The sequence below is a fragment of the Asterias amurensis genome, chromosome 8, assembly GCF_032118995.1.
Source record: "Asterias amurensis chromosome 8, ASM3211899v1".
Classification (NCBI taxonomy): Eukaryota; Metazoa; Echinodermata; class Asteroidea; order Forcipulatida; family Asteriidae; genus Asterias; species Asterias amurensis.
In genome coordinates, this window is record NC_092655.1 from 6,358,912 (window position 1) to 6,375,738 (window position 16,827).

A 16,827-nucleotide genomic window follows, 5' to 3' on the forward strand; every position below is an offset into this window, starting at 1 on the left:
TGTATTAAACAAATGATTCTTTGGGCCGTAATAAGCGCAGAGTTCCACAGTAAAAAGTGACTCTAGTTTTCTCCTTTGAGCAGATCCCTTCAGCGATTTGTTGTTATCGCAGATAATATAAACTAGCAGAATCTCACCACCCCCCAAAAAATCATTGCCAGTTCCTAAATACTTTCATAGACTGACAAGAATAATTGACTGGTGGTTTGTTTTCGTGCCGGATAAAACAATAAACTGAGAATCTCTGTTTTTTTCCTAACACAAAGTCAAGCAGCACGAACTTCGTGGGGATAGAGAAAGTGACCGTGAAAAAAAAACACGTCAATGTTACCCCTACTCTGGGCCAAATTATTTCATGAGGCCTGTAAGCACAACAACTTGATAAGCACAGAGTAGCAATGCTTAGCAGAAACATAATACCAGCCAAAAATTGCATTAAGGCTGCATTGTTGTGGCTGGTGGCCCACTCAATTTTTGCTAAGCAAAGCCATATTCAAAATTTTATTAATTTGTAAACTGTGCAAGCTCAAGGGTGAACAGGCAAAACAATCGGACTCCTCTTTTATTAACACCCAGAATGCTTCTATACTCGGATGGGGAGTGGGGGGGGGGGGGGGGGAGGGGGTGTTACAACATGGTGGGAGGGAGCTTGACAAAAGGCTTGTTCTTGGCAAATTCTTTAAAACATCTGAACCAAGGCTGGAAAGACCATGAAGGAAGGTCAATTGGTTAAGACACTGAACTTGAAAGCATGAGTAATGACTGTTTGGGGTCGGCAATGGAACCGTTTGGATCGGCTGAATTGATCTGAAACCATTGGGCGTGAGAGGGCGCTATATATTATTCGTCTTGATTCGTCTTGCCAAAAAATCGCGTATGTGGATTGTTTTTTTTTTCAGTCCCTCTGATCTGACTGCATAAGTTTTCGGGGTTTTCCTCCCACGTCTAAAACTGAAATTTCTTCATTGTCTTCTCTACAAAAAATTGGTGTGGTGTTTCCGTTAGGATGATTTTTGACTACCACAGAGATTCAGATTAAGAAAGAGCGACCAAGACCACCATGTCATGCTGGAAACCAATTTGAAGGGTTGTCCCAGGTTGTCCGGAGACATGGCTAAGTCAACAGACGCTGCAGAGGTGCGATTGGTCGAGACTTTGTTTACTTTCTGTCTCTTAAAAAGAAACCCGTCTAGTCTCCGAACCCATGTCCACCAAAGTAGCACAGGGGACCCTTTCACCACTAAGCCCAGTCCCCCTGCATGATACCCCTGTCTCCCCATCAGTTACACTGGAGCCAACCACAGATTCAAGCCCCAGCCAACCACTTCCTTGCTGGCTACCTGCCCCCTAACAATTAGTATGATTTACACGAGGTTCGTTAAACAAACATTGTAACGAGGCGATTATCCTGATTAGCGCCCCGGGAGCTGTTGTGAATTACTGGGTCACGCATGTGGGTGTGGTGGGCTGCTGCTAGACAGATTTGTGAAGATACTCTGGGTTGACCATGGCAGGCAGTATGGTGGTTCTACCCTATGGCTGGACTAACACTTGCTTCCTCCATCTGCAACTGCAGACCATCGAGCAGGGACCTCTGACGCCTTGCTTGATCCCTGTCGAGAACTTTTCGTTAAAAAAAACGGAGGAAGAGCATGAGGCAGTGGGAGACAGTGGTTACTTGATTTCACAAAGGTTCAATCAACAGAGAAGATTATGCAATTTTTGTATTTTAACAAAATATTGAGCCATGGGTGCCTGGATGGCATGTTAGTAAAAAATGAACACAGACAGAAAAAACATACAGTAAAACTTGCCTAGCGCCACCAATCGGCCAACCCCGACTAGACAGCACTCTCAAGTTTGTGTCAGTTTGTACGAGTTGTATGACTTTAAGAGTTTGTGTGATGATAAAGTTCAGACCGCAGTACATTACAAAGTAAAGTAAATAAAGTAAATATTTTAAAAGTTCTTGTTAGCGGAGTTACGGTCAAACCAGCATTTCAATTGAAGTGTTGACACACGAACGTCTTGATAGTATCTTGTCACCACATAACAATTATATGCAACTTAGAGGCATCCATACGCACTTGTTGCCCGTTACCTGCCCCGGTGACTTGGCCCAAAATATAGTTTTGTTTCATCCGCATTTTTGCTACTATGTTTGTAAGCACACAAACTTGCCTTACTGGTAAACAGGGTGATCATTAGTGGCCCAAGGGAAACCCCCTTCTCTTAAAGGAACACGTTGCCTGGGATCGGTCGAGTTGGTCTTTGAAAAGCGTTTGTTATAATATGCTTAGTAGAAAGATGCTGTAAAAGTAGAATACAATGATCCACACAAACATGCCTCGAAATTGCACGGTTTTCCTTTTACCTCGTCGACTAACACGGTCGGCCATTTATGGGAGTCAAATTTTTGACTCGCATAAATGGCCGACCGTGTTTGTTCGCACAGTAAAAGGAAAACCACGCACTTTCGAGGCAAACTTGTGTGGATCATTGTATTCTACTTTTAAATTATCTTTCTAACCATATGCATTTTATAACAAACGGTTACAAACGCTTTTTTATAGACCAACTCGTCCGATCCAAGGCAACGTGTTCCTTTAACGCCTTTTATGTGTCCTAGGCACACATCTTTACATATCCGAAGGACAAGATCAAAGATAGTGTTACTTTCCTCGAGATTGAAACAATGGAGGTGTAAGGGGGGAGGGGGGGGGGGGGGACACCCCATCGGAACCCTTGCCCATCACCCCCCCCCCCTTATGATGTCGCACAAAATGCGTTCATTGGTTCGATACAAAGCCCCCCCCCTCCACGTTTGTATTTTGCCTCCAAATGAAAAAGTCTGTTAAAAGGAAAGGTTTACGATTCTACTGAAAATGAATTGCAATAACTTGTGGTAATAATTAAGCCTGCTTTCGATATAACGGATTTTGAGAAACATTTCACTTCAAAGTAATGTGATCATTGAAATACTATATCAGTTTTTATGCCCCAAAATTTGAATTTGATGTGAAGCGTTACGTAACGCTTCTCAGATTGTGTTTACATCGCTCCGCAAGTCTCGGCGATATCTCAAAAACGCAACCTCCTTTTGAAAACAATTTTATAAATCTACATTTATATAGGATTTAAAACAATCGAATAAGAAAACCAAAGGTAAACACTGGACCAACACAAGAAATTGAGGGGCCAACCTCTGTTGTGCAATATCAACATTTTTACCACACTGTCAGCCAACCTGTTTGATCTATAAAGGTTTTGCTTAAACTGCCAGCGGGTTTCTACTGTTTACATGCGGGGGAAGACTTATTGTTTTCATCCCCAAGGTTTTTTTCCCCTCTCTTTGCTCTCTCTATGATGGGTCTTGTTTTTCTGTAAAAGACAAGTTTGGCTTAACTGACACGGGGCTCACAGTTCGAAAATAAATTATTTGGAGTTTATTTTTGCCTTGTCAATCTTCTTCTCTGGTTTCCGAGCTCAGGAATGTAGATTTCTATCCAGTTTAAAGGGGACGCTCAATATTGGTTGGGTGTTTTTTTTTATATCAGAAAAAGAAGTGGTGTAAACTTTGCATGGTGTGAACAATGAGAAGTAACTAGAAAATAATAATAGTAAATTGGCAGTACAGCCATGTACTCAATCTCTGTTGTGGGAGCGGTTTGGTATCGACGTTTCGAACAGTTTACTGATCGTCCCCAGGAGAAAAATTAAGGAGTTGGCCACGGGCATCTCATATTCAATTGTCCCACGAACCGTACTCAATTATTTTATTGTTAAATACTCTTAGAATAATCGTTCAAATTTTCCGGTAATTAAAAAACCAGTTCAATTATTTTTACAAACATATCTGGGCACAATTTCTCAACCAAAAGATGAGTAGGGCACCCGCCACAACAAATAAACCTAAATGTAGTTCTGACTGGTAAAAAGTGGTAACCTGTTTCTGTTAAGCAAGACTTTTCTGTGCTTAGCAAGTTTTTATGCTTTGACAGCTAGCTTTATGAAATTTTGCCATGCATGGTTAATTCTGATGTGTGTCCGTTGTGCAATATAGTTTTCCACAATTGGTGACTTCACTTTTCCTCCACCACTGATTTTCCAAATCTGAAGACAAAATCTGATCACACCACGGTAGTGTAGAAGGCCCTTTAGGGCTCTATACATCTCTCAGTGACACAAGGAACTTACGGGTCAACTAGTATAAACACCGGGGCACTGAGCGGGGCCAAGCGGTGTCCAAGCGCCTTCCTGGGGCAGGCAAGACTGTCGCATCATTACCCCGTTCCCGTAGCCACCCTGTCGCCACCACTGTTTGCTACCAAGTCAAGGATTAAAATCCAGATAAAAGCTTCACAAGTTGACACTAGGAATCTTCCCATTTCCTCCCCCACTATTGCGAAATAAAATCCTAAAGTTTGACTGTAACTTTATACATACACATGTACAAGTCACCAACAAACAGTGTGGGACAATAGTTAGAAGTATACATTGTAAGAACATTAGAAATATGCATTGATGGAACAATAGGTACATTTATGTGGAACAATAGTAAAGAAATATGCATTGTGTTTGTGTCAATATGCTAAGTACGTATGCTGGTTAGCCACAAAGATTGGCGTATAACTGTGATTGACAGTTGTTGCTAAAGTTAGTGTCTAACCACACTTTCAGTTTTGATACATCAGTTTTTGGTGAAGACTGAATTCTTTCCGTCGTAACCCATCCCCCCCCCCAACCTAATCAGCTTATAAGCACAAAAAGAAGCTAAGCACAACAAAATTATGCTTACCAAAGAAAAAGGTTACCAGCCAAACTACCATTTCACATGTACAATTTGTGACTGGTATCCTGTTCATTTATGCTTAGCAGAAATGTGTCAATCACATTTAAGCAGCTCAATGAAATTTTGCTCAGAACGAGGTTGGTCCAAATCACCATGTCACATATACAATTAGTGACTGGTATCCTGCTCATTTATGCTTAGCAGAAATGTGTCAATCACATTTAAACAGCTCTATGAAATTTTGCCCAGAACGATGTTGGTCCAAATAACCATGTCACATATACAATTTGTGACTGGTATCCTGCTCAATTATGCTTAGCAGAAATGAGTCAAGCAGTTCTATGAAATTGGGCCCAGTATGCCATCTTAACCGTCGAGTTCCATGAGCCATGGAGCAATCGGGCGCAGTGTGTATTCTTTCAGGGTGGCATGCAAACCATTATCATAATCTTGTTTAAATCATGGCCAACGATCCTTAATGGAGGGGCTAGACGCTTCTTGAGATAACAGCGAGCTCCTTGCTTGACTTCTCGGTCTTTAGGACATCGATAAGAGAGGACAGGAATGCAGGAGAATGTAAATAGAGTTTAGGGTTCAAATGATGTTACGGCAACCGTTTTATCGAGTTTCGTGAAATGATTTATTTTAGTAGGACACACCCGAAAAGTATTGCAACAAATAGGAAAATATTGGTGTTAATTTTCGCCTGTGTTAACTTTTAGTATAGCATAGATGCTGAATAGCTTTCAATTCGTTTGAAACCAAATTAATGAATGTTTTAGTGATTAATTAATGTTAAGTGAGATAAATCATATGAAATGACCAACCAGCCCTGTGAAAACTCTGGCCCCATCAGTTGTGCGAGTCAGGAGATAGTGAAGAACCATGCACAACTTTCAGTATGTAAACATACTGTCCGTAAATTTGGGTTAGGACATTTTAACAACCAAAAATCAGATGATTGCGTTTTCAGACACAGTTTACTCAAATATGACCGCAGTGTACAGTGAAATACTCACAAAAAACAAAGGTTCTTGCATGAACTTCATAATCAGTAAGTTTTCAGACAATATTAAAGCACTGTGATTTTTATCCGTAATCCTGTAAAATTACTTTGAGCAAGAATCAAGATCATAACATTAATTAGCAACCAAATCATTTAATGGTTGGATACAAAAAGAAGAACCAATTTGGTTTTTGTTTAAAGGCAGTGGACACTATAAGTAATTACTCAAAATAATTATTAGCATAAAACCTTACTTGGTAACGAGTAATGGGGAGTGGTTGATAGTATAAAACCTTGTGAGAAACGGCTCCCTCTGAAGTGACGTAGTTTTCGAGAAAGAAGTAATTTTCCACGAATTTGATTTCGAGACCTCAAGTTTAGAACTTGAGGTCTCGCAATCAACCATCTAAACGCACACAATTTCGTGTGACAAGGGTGTTTTTTCTTTCATTATTATCCCACAACTTCGACGACCAATTGAGCTCAAATGTTCACAGGTTTGTTATTTCATGCATATGTTGAGATACACCAAGTGAGAAGACTGGTCTGTGAACATTACCAATAGTGTGCACCTTGTACATTCCACGGCATATCCTGGCAGGCAAGGATGAGAATGTGCATCGTTTCTTCCAAAAGAACCAACACTAACCGAAGTTTCCTATACAAGAAAGAAAACTGCCACATATGTCAAAGTCTCTTCGCTAAATTAGGGTGCACAGTTCTTCCAAAAAACAATTTCCCCCTTTGGTTGTCCAGTTGATTCCAGTTGTCGCTCTTGTCACAAATTGTAGAATGTTCTATCTTCACTCAGTCTAAATTTATCTACTCTTTCGTCAAATATAAACAGTCAAATAATGTCTGAAATGTTCTTTTCAAAAACCACTATCAAAAATTGCGCAAATCTTATCTTTTAGATAGTGGCGTAGGAATAAATCAAACTATCTTGCTTAATAGGCCAGCCGGCCGAGCAATAAAATATGATATGAAATTTAACCAATAACCAATCTGTTTTGACAAGGCCGGTACACTCAATTTGCCCGCCGTGCCAAAGATGGCTCACACACCCTATAATTAGTGCGCGATGCAAGAAGCACATACCGGCATTGTTTTTTCTATATGTAAACATGATCTACTTGTGCTGTATATTTCTATGTAAACATGATCTACTCGGTGTAAATCACCACCTATTCATTGCGCTTGGGTAACAATTTACGGGTTGTTGTTTTTCTTAAAGGCTGGAATTACGTATTTACATTGGGGCCGTTCTGTATAATGAACTCCCGAGTCATTTGATCACATGGACTATATAGTGACACATTTAATTAATGTATCAGTCTTTATTGTTTGAGTAGATTCATCAGAGAAGGGATGGGGTTTGTTTGAACAGACGCATTAATAACAATAAATAATATTTACTCCTAACTCCCAGATTGGTTAAGCCAGAGCGCGTGAGTGGGTTTTGTTAATGAGAGTAGATTTTTAAGTTTGGACTCAACTTCCCTCTTGTGTTTGATATTCTGAGTGATATTAAGTAAGAGGCATGGGGAAGAAAAGAAGCTGGTCCAACTTCATGACTCTGTTTCCGTGGATTTATGAGCTTATCAAGCCCTGTAGATCACATAACATGGGATGTAAGCGCAGACTTCCACATTTAGCAGACTGAAATCGGGCCCAGTTTACAAGAAAGGACCAAGAATATAAACAATCTTAAAAGTTAGAAGTACAACAGCTTTCAAAAGTATTATAAAGCAAATACGTTTTGAGAAACATTTCACCTGGATGTAATGTGGTATAGAAAAACATGTAATTTTTTATCACAAAAGATGTTTAAAGCCAGTGGACACTATTGGTAATTGTCAAAGACTAGGCTTCATAGTTGGTGTATCTCAACATATACATAAAATAACAAACCTGTAAAAATTTGAGCTCAATCGGTCATCGAACTTGCGAGATAATAATGAAAGAAAAAAAACACCCATGTCACACGAAGTTCTGTGCGTTTAAATGGTTGATTTCGAGACCTCAAGTTCTAAATCTGTGGTCTCGAAATCAAATTCGTGGAAAATTACTTCTTTCTCGAAAACTATGGCACTTCAGATGGGGCCGTTTCTCACGATGTTTTATACCATCAACCTCTCCACATTACTCGTCACCAAGTAAGGTTTTATGCTAACAATTATTTTGAGTAATTACCAATAGTGTCCACTGCCTTTAATCTGAAAAATGTTACTGTTGGAAACGTTTCTCAGATTGTGTACTTCATTAAGAACTATTTTTCACTGCGTGACCTGAGGGTGCAGTTCAAGTTCTTACCTGGATTCCCCCAGGGGTCACACCCATTTCCGGTCAGCATGACCTACATTCGGGGGTTAACCTGACCAATGACCCATGCAGGGTCAATACGTCAATCTGACTCGGATGGGTCTAGTTTGATCCGAAATAAGGGCTTAGCTGACCATGAATTGGGGTAGTTTTTTCCTTAAACCATAATAGGGCTCAAACAGAACCTCCTAGACGTATTTCACCTTTAAGGAGTCAGACGCCCCCTTTTTAAAACAAGTTCAAGTTTAAACCAGGATGAAGAATGTTCCGAAGTATGGTGTCGATTTAAACACCTTTTTTTTTTTTACATTTGGAGTCACATTTTTGACCCTTTGAAATTCCCGTTAAATAGGGTGGATTGTCCCTCTTCTATTCTTGTTTATTTTCAAAGCTTACATACACCTTAATGGAATTCAAACAGGGTATGTTAACGTTTGCAATAAAACTTAGGTTCAAAAGCCGATTGGAGACGTTGTTATGGTTTGGTGATATAGGCCTAGTTCTGATACCGTTTTGAACCGCTCACATTTTCTTAGAGAAACTGGATGATTGATAATGTGTGTACTGGTATTTTTTTCTCTCTTCCGAGACCTAATACAAACACACACTTTGCAAAGTGGGGAAAAACTAATGATCTTATTTTCCAAATGTGATGTTTGAGTGTAGGCAATGTTAATTTGAGCTAGTTTTTTGTAAGGGGATTTGTTGGAGCGAAGTGATATAGCACCCATTATTGCGTGCATGTACACCGCCTTGTTAAGATGTTTCATTCTAAAATTCAACGTCATTGACCACCCCTCCCCAACCCCAACCCCAACCCCATCACAAACAACCCCTCAAATAAAACAACAGACAGACAGACAAACAGACAGACAAACAAAAAAACAAACCCAAAACACTAAAAGCAAATGACTGTAGGACGCCCAAAAAGTTCCATTGTGGAACGCCCAAAAGTAATATTGTCGACGAGTGAACCCCTCCCCCACAAAAAAGGAAACAATGCAAATCAAATGTAGTTTTGGCCGGCAACCGGTTCTGCTAAGCAGTAATATTATGTGTTTAGCAAGTTGTTGTGCCTACAGGCTTTATGAAACTGGGCCCCATGGTTCAAGGGAAACCCAAAGTACACGGAGTAATTTTCCCCTTGCCACTTCGCTGATGGAAGTTATTAACAACTCGGAAAAATTCCTCAATCCCTCGGTAGCATGATCACTCCGATATTGAGACAACCACAGCGAGCCGTCGGGCCCCTTCCACCCTCCCGGGTTTAACCTTGTAGGCTCATTGTTTATTTGATTAACAGACTTGTCATCTCCCAGTAATCGACGTATAGCACTCTCACTTGAACTTTTTTATAAAATACCAAAAATAAATCGGGGAGGGTTGGAAGAATATATTGGGGAAAACAAGTACTGCCAGAAACACTGTTTAATTTTTCGAATGTGATTTTCAGGTACTGCTGGTTTTCGAGTACTGTTTGGCATCAGTGAGTCGATTTAATGGATAGCGTTAGGTTTTTTTGTTTTGCTTTGGTTTGTGTTTGTCTGTTTGTTTTGAAGTGTTTTTTTGAGATTCAAACGAGGGTGAGATGAACAATTTTATTGTCTGCTTATTTGAAGGGATGCGATGCAATGTGGCAGCCATTTTCATTTGGAGTGCCGGTACATGGCGGAACGACGCAAGTGTCAGAAGACTTTGCAAATCATATTTGTCTTCCCGTTGTATTGAACATTTGAGGAAAGAAAAAGAGGGGGAAAATGTGGGTAAAAGCCCCGGGTCACACAGTCCTCGACAACAGGAGAACGAAGAAAAAGGCACGCCCTGCAATATAGATTGGTTAAATAAGCGTGGGCGTATTCTGAGTGTGACTCGGCCTTTGACACAAACTTTCGCAATACTATAATGGACAAACACTATATTTCCTCTACAATTAAATGGAAGTTCCGTCCAATATTTCAACATCATATTAATTATGGATTATTTATGACACTTGTGTCCTAACTGTCACTGGGAAGTTCTGACCTTATGACATCGGATGTGGTTTTCTAGAAGAACTTTGTACTTTAAAGAGGTGGCAGTAATGGTAGGCCTACACGGCGGCAATCATAGTAAGCAGAAAACATGACCCCCTTTCAGTGAGTTGCCTTTTAAGCAGACACTTGTGCTTAAAAGTTTGTGGGGTAAACACATTAGACATTAGGAAGTTGTGGTTTGAGTGGCAACCTTAATACATTTTTGTTGTCCTCAACTAATTTTCTATCTTATAGACGATGTGACCAGTAACATCACATGTTTACAAAAGAGCCAAAGAACCTGGACTTCCTGCAGGCACGATTTGTACACAGCTCAATGGAAGAAAACAAAAAATCTTATATTTTTATGGAGATTGCACTGTCTAATTCTTATCAACTTTTGATATGGTGAAAGGGGGCACATCTCACAACCCGTCCAGCTATTATTTTCATAACTCTTGGCTTGGATTTATGTGGACATTATGACACAAAATGTCAACTTTCCCATAGGACCAGTGCAGTATCTTGCCTGCCAGAATACCCAAAGAATGCACAAGGTCATACTTATTGTAAACAAAGTTCACATTGTCTATAGATAGGGCCAAGTTCTGTAAGTCCGTGTTCATAGCGTGAATAACGGTTAACATGCCCGAGTCGAAATAATCTCATCTGAGTGTGCCCCCGCCCTCCCCCAAGGCCCAAACCCAGGCCCCACCTCCAAACCACAAACTGTCATCCTGCCTGTAATACAATAATATGAACACATTCTGGATGAAGTTTATACAGTATTAGAGCTGACAAAATATATGCCAGTTTTTAATATTGTGAACGATCAACCAGGTACATGATGAATAAAACATTCAACACGTTAACAGAAGAGAATTTGAATGAATTTCTCTCCACCCCCACCCCACCACACCCCTAAAAACCCACTCCAAAATGATGTATCACACCATTAACTTTCAATTAACTTCACAATAAATCGTCCAATAAAAGTAATATTTTAACCTAATTGCGTTATAAGAAGCCGTCACTTCAAGTCCAGAGAAGTGACAGAGTCATTGTCCCAACGTCCGTCCGGCCTTAAAAGCAAACCCTACTATAACTCAAAATAAAACAGCCATGGGACAAATCACCAAGAACCAAAAGTGTGGACAAGTCGAATAAATAACGCAGCCCCACTAAACAACGTCATTAATAAAAACTAAATGGGATGCTTAGAGTGCCATCCAGGCACGGAAGTTTAGCCAACGAGGAAATCCAGCTGCCGCTATGTTACATCGAAAGGGAGGGCAGAGTCCGGAATGGCCCTGTTTGAACCCCGGTCTACCACCAATTAGCGAAGGAGTGAAGACCAAAAAGAGAAAGTTGTCCCCTGCTTGTCTCCCCCTCTGGATGGTTGTCCTCTCCCGTCTTAAAGCAAACACTGGGTCTGGTGGAAGGCGTCGGTGTCTCGCCCCTGAAAATGTGTAGTCTACCAAGAATTACGGCGAGGACAATTTGTGTCACTCTTTTTTTTTTTTTTTTAGGTCGGACGACGCGCCTCTGCCGAATCCCTAAAATTCACCCCAAGGGGGTCGCTCCTCTTCCCATGTTCGCTGACTCCTTGCAGTAACAAGTGTCAGACTTTATGGGGGGGGGGTCACTTGGCCCTGTTACTTGGTGATGATAAACCAAGGTGGGATGGTGACGCTAGGCGCCCCCTCTCGTGGCCTTTTGGTCTGCCCTCAACCGAGAGGGAAAATAGTATCAGACGAGAGGAGGCGATATTTCGACGTCAAAGTCTTCATCAATATAATCTGATGGAATCATTAGCACAATTGGCGCTTGTGTTGCTTGCTTTCCCTACGAGAGCAGCCAATGTTAAATCCCGGTCTAAACATTTACTTAACTTAAGTAAATGAAAGGCCGCTACAGCTAAACAATATTGACAGTGAATGGCTCCGAAGTTAAGTGCAACTATACACTGGGCCCTAATTGATTAAATGGTCTAGTCTGTCAACACGGGTTCTTTCACGGCACTTGTGTCCAATCACCTCGCTCCTGAGTAGTACGCACACACGGAACGGAGAGAGGCTGACACTTGACTGAAGACACTCTGAACCCCCCCCCCCCCCCCTCTAACACCAAATCTCTCTCATTTTTCACCCTGTGACTTCTCGCTAATGGTTCCCGCCCCAGACTTAATGCAATCTATTACCAGCAATCACAATATCACTAGATATTACCCAGCCGGGGTGCGTTAAGTAATGGACCAGTCGATGATGATAAGAGAATGAAGAAAGAAAAAAACACTCCCCACCAACACCACCACCACCACCACTAAAAAAAAAGAAACTAGAAGAAAAAAATGTTGACGCGAAAATGTGCTGGGTTTACTTTAACGGAGACAATGCAGGACTCCAGTATGATGTCCGGATACTACCCACAATCTATGAGTTACCATTCTACCGCCCAGGCCGGTTCCACCACTCCTTTCTCGGTCAAAGACATCCTGTGTCTCGCTCAGCAACAGCACCACCGGTACCCTACGCCGGCCATGCAAGCCTACCAGCAAGAACACAATCTCTTCCCTCTACCCGATGAGTCGTTCCTGGTCGAGAACACCGTTTTCCCGTGTGATATAACAGCTACCTCTGAAGATGCCAGATCGTCTTGCTCCTACCCTACCTTGGGCTACCAAGACATTGCTCCAGCATCCTCATCTCCTCTCGACCAGAAAGTTCCATCCTTATCCCAACACCAGAGTAAGTACCTATACTCATCAGAATACTTAATACTTCTTGACTAAATAACACTCACGCAAGCACTCAATTAGGGGTTGTTTTCACAGCTTTTTGTAACGAGTGGAAAGTGACGTTTCACACTAAAGACTCCTCAAGTGCTAGACAATTTACAGAGTAGATCCGATCAGTGTTGAAATTGAAAGAGACTTTCCCCTCCTGTTTTAATAGTTTTCAATTGCCTTACGTAGTCTTTTTCATTGTATGGCCGCTTGGCGCTCAAGTGGGGGTAGTTTTGAAGGGCCGATTTGAAGAGCGGTAAATAAATACAATGTACTTGAGGGTCAGTGCTGCAGAGTGAAGTGGGTGAACCACTGCACAAACCACTAGGGTGATAATTTCAATTAACTTAATTTAACAGATCCTGCAAGTAAGGAAACAAACTTTTGAAAAGTGAAACACATATGCCTTGTCAGGAATTGAAATGGTAAACCCAAAAGTTGTAAGTTCATAACTTTAAAAGAAAAAAAAATTCTTAAGCAACATTAGTTCAAGTTGCAGAAGTAAAATCATACAATTGAGTTTATTGGTGTGTAACCCAGTGTATCAGAATGGTTTGAGTAATCGCAAACCGGTTCTTTTTTAGAACTGTCACTGCTGTGATATTCACATGGTGTTACCGAAATCCCCTCTTTAGATATTCTTCCACCGTGGAAAGTTTCAAATCTTACTTATTATTTAGGTTAAACAACTTATATATACAATGTACGACGGGTACAGTTTTAAAACAAAGTTTTTCATTTTGATGGAAGTGTTGTATTATTTTTATTATGTAGCAGTTTCATGCCAAGAGGTGTGTCGATCCATGGAAACAAAGAGGAACACCGCAAACCACCAACATCACAACCACCACCACCAGCTGGGAGGGCCCGGGGACAATAGCAACAAACCACCCTCCAAAACCCGCCAGCGACGCAAGCCCCGTGTCCTCTTCTCCCAGGCCCAGGTCTACGAGCTCGAACGGCGCTTCAAGCAGCAGCGGTACCTCTCGGCACCGGAGCGGGACCAGCTCGCAGCCCTGCTCAAACTCACACCAACCCAGGTCAAAATATGGTTCCAGAATCGACGCTACAAGAGCAAGCGCCAGCGGCAGGACAAGAGCCTCGAGCTTGCCGGTCAGCAGTACCCTCCCCGCAGGGTGGCGGTGCCCGTACTCGTCCGGGACGGTAAACCATGCATTGGGAATCTAGGCACCACGCCCTCGCCACACCCACCTCCCCCGCCACCTCCTCCCCCACCCTACGGGTACACTTGTGGTAATTACAACTCTGGAGTGAGCCAAGTGACATCTAATGGACGTTATGTCAATGCGTGTACGTACCCTAGTGGGTTACCAGCGGGAGGTGGAGTGCATACCAACGGCGCCAGCGTTTATTCTCAACCCGGTAATATACAACAAGCCGTCAGGACATGGTGAAATTACGAAACCTAAGTTGAGAATAAAACAAAAAGTTAGGGCTCTTTCCCGTAGGGTAGACCTTGGATGTGCTGTACTGCTAGGCCGAGAGGACAGTGATATGCTTTTAAGCCAAACCATTGATGACGAAAAGTATAGTCCAATCATGCACTGGTTGCGCAAGTTGTATTGCCACACCCCCAGTGTTGTTCCGCCCGACCGAAGATGGATATCGCTCGCCGAGTTTGCGAAGCTTTGCCGTTGAAATATCTGACAGTTACGACATTTGACGTTCGAACGTTTACAACGTTAAAATAAACACTGCCGTATCCCTCGCTATTAGAACTATTAACCCAGTTTCTATGTAGGATTTGAAACTTTTACATGGTGAAAGTATAACCGCTGCTCTATGATATTACAAAAAGAAGTTTGCGATGACACCATGTGAATATCTTTTTTTGACTAAGTGGTGGTTCTAAAAACCACTGGTTCTTTTCAGAACCACCAGTACCCAAAAGAGATATTCACATGGTGCTACCGCAAATCTCTCTAAACCCAGTTTATATAAAGCATGTAAGCAGATGTTTACTGCTTAGTATAGTTTAAAGTTCATTGCCACTGTAAGGCAAAGGAGAGGGGCGAGCTTAGCTTTACTGACTGTCGGTTCTTGTAAGCACAAGAAGAGTGACTGATTCAACAAAGCCTAACGCGTCCACGAAATGTCAAATATGTTTGATCGTTTATGAACTGCTCTTCACAGCTATAGGGTGCGTTCGTTTAGCTTCCCTGGGTCAACCCGGTGTGTGGCGGGTTTTAATTCCAGGACGAACGTGGGTAATTATCTGCACACGTTCGTCCTGAAAAAAGAAAACGCCAAACACCGGGGTCGACCCTGGGAAGCCAATCGAACGCACCCTTTATAAACCCGGCCCTCTCGTGGTAGTTTAAGGTTATGTATAACCCATGCCAACTTAATTAGTGCTTTGTATTTCAGGGGGTCATTAAAAATGCACCCCTAAAATTCTTTATATTATATAAATGTCTTTGTATAATAGGTAACGTGTAACGTATATATTAATTCAAAGTAATAAACATTTTACAGGCTGTGTTATTGTACGGGCGCGGCAGTTTTCCCATGGACGACGAAGGCGCCTCAGAAATTTGAGGGAACAAAATCTAACATTTCAAGGGGCACCTAGGCAATGACCAGGGGCAAAGAGATGACTAATTGCCTCAATTGACTCGTCCTTGAATTATCGGGCATTTATGTGATATTTTTGTATGCGAAGCTCTTATGACTAGCCACAACCACAAATACTTACACGTAGCCCTGGCTTGTTGTCTGCACGAAAAACAATAACTTGGACGAAAGAGGGTAAAAAACGATATTCGGTCATAGAACTCTTATACATTTCTGGATTATACATTTCTGGAGATTTCTTTCCATTTGATGTCATTTATTTTTTAGTCAGCGAAAAATAACAAGAATAAAGTTTCTTTAGTTTTCAAGGTAAAACCAATATCCTTCTGATTTTTCTTTTGTTTTCACTAGTCAATGACATTAGTAGTTGTGAAAGTTGGAAGAATAAATCTACTTTGAATGTTGAAAATTTGAATTTGTAGCTGGACTCAAACTGGCACCGATCGTCAAAAAGCTTATTATATCTGGAAAGAACACCGGATAGTGATAGGCTAGGCCTACTTAGAACCAAATCAAATAGGTTTTGTTTTCTCCGAAACAGAAGCACCATTAGTGTACAGTTTTACTTTGTGATAAAGTTTCGAATGGATGGTATATGTTTGGTCACCACTCCCTATTGGAAATAAAAACCTGGGGTCGATTTCACAAACTAGTCCTAACTTAGGACTAGTCCTAGGAGATATACAAAACGTGTGACTAGTCCTAAGTTAGGACGAGTAACTTGTCCTAACTCGAGATAAGACTAGTTCTAACTCTTTGTGAAATCAACCCCTGGTTATAGAAGCCTCTACATCCGCTTTCGTTAGTATAACACATTTTGGAGAAACAGTTCACTTCGAGGTAATGTGGTTCGTAATTTATTTTTTACATGTATCCGTTTTTATGCCCAAACATTTGAACCAAGAACGTATCTGTCAGAAACGTTTCTCAGATTGTGTATTCCTACAGGGATTATTCTTCCTTGGTTGACATATTCACCCATTATCTCGAAAACGCGACCCCTTCAGTGCACTATAAATGAAATGTTTACAGGTTTACACATTAAAACAATCGAACGGTTCCAAAAGACAAAGATATAACTTGCCTTTAAAGGCAGTGGACACTATTGGTATTTCATCAAAATAATTATTAGCATAAAACCTTACTTTGTAACGAGTAATGGGGAGCTGTTTATAGCATAAAACAGTGTGAGAAACGGCTCTCTCTGAAGTAACGTAGTTTTCGAGGAAGAAGTATTTTTTCCACGGGAGACCTCAGATTTTGAATTTGAGGTCTCGAAATCAAGCATCTGAAAGCACACAACTTCGTGCGACAA

The 16,827-nt window shown here is 41.2% G+C and overlaps 2 protein-coding genes across 2 annotated transcripts in view; both read left to right on the forward strand.

Moving 5' to 3' along the window:
- The window catches only part of LOC139940925 (charged multivesicular body protein 7-like), a 56,201-nt gene extending 46,352 nt beyond the window's left edge, over positions 1 to 9,849 (forward strand). Inside the window, exon 10 of the mRNA XM_071937326.1 lies at positions 9,740 to 9,849. The gene's annotated coding sequence lies outside the window, so the exon portion shown is untranslated. The remainder of the gene's footprint in view (positions 1 to 9,739) is intronic.
- Positions 9,850 to 12,395: 2,546 nt separating this feature from the next.
- LOC139940732 (homeobox protein Nkx-2.5-like) lies at positions 12,396 to 15,072 on the forward strand. The gene is made up of 2 exons (XM_071937099.1): positions 12,396 to 12,879; positions 13,692 to 15,072. The coding sequence occupies exons 1-2, from the start codon at positions 12,483 to 12,485 to the stop codon at positions 14,330 to 14,332; spliced, it is 1,038 nt and encodes a 345-aa protein (XP_071793200.1). The 5' UTR covers positions 12,396 to 12,482; the 3' UTR covers positions 14,333 to 15,072.
- Positions 15,073 to 16,827: the final 1,755 nt, after the last annotated feature.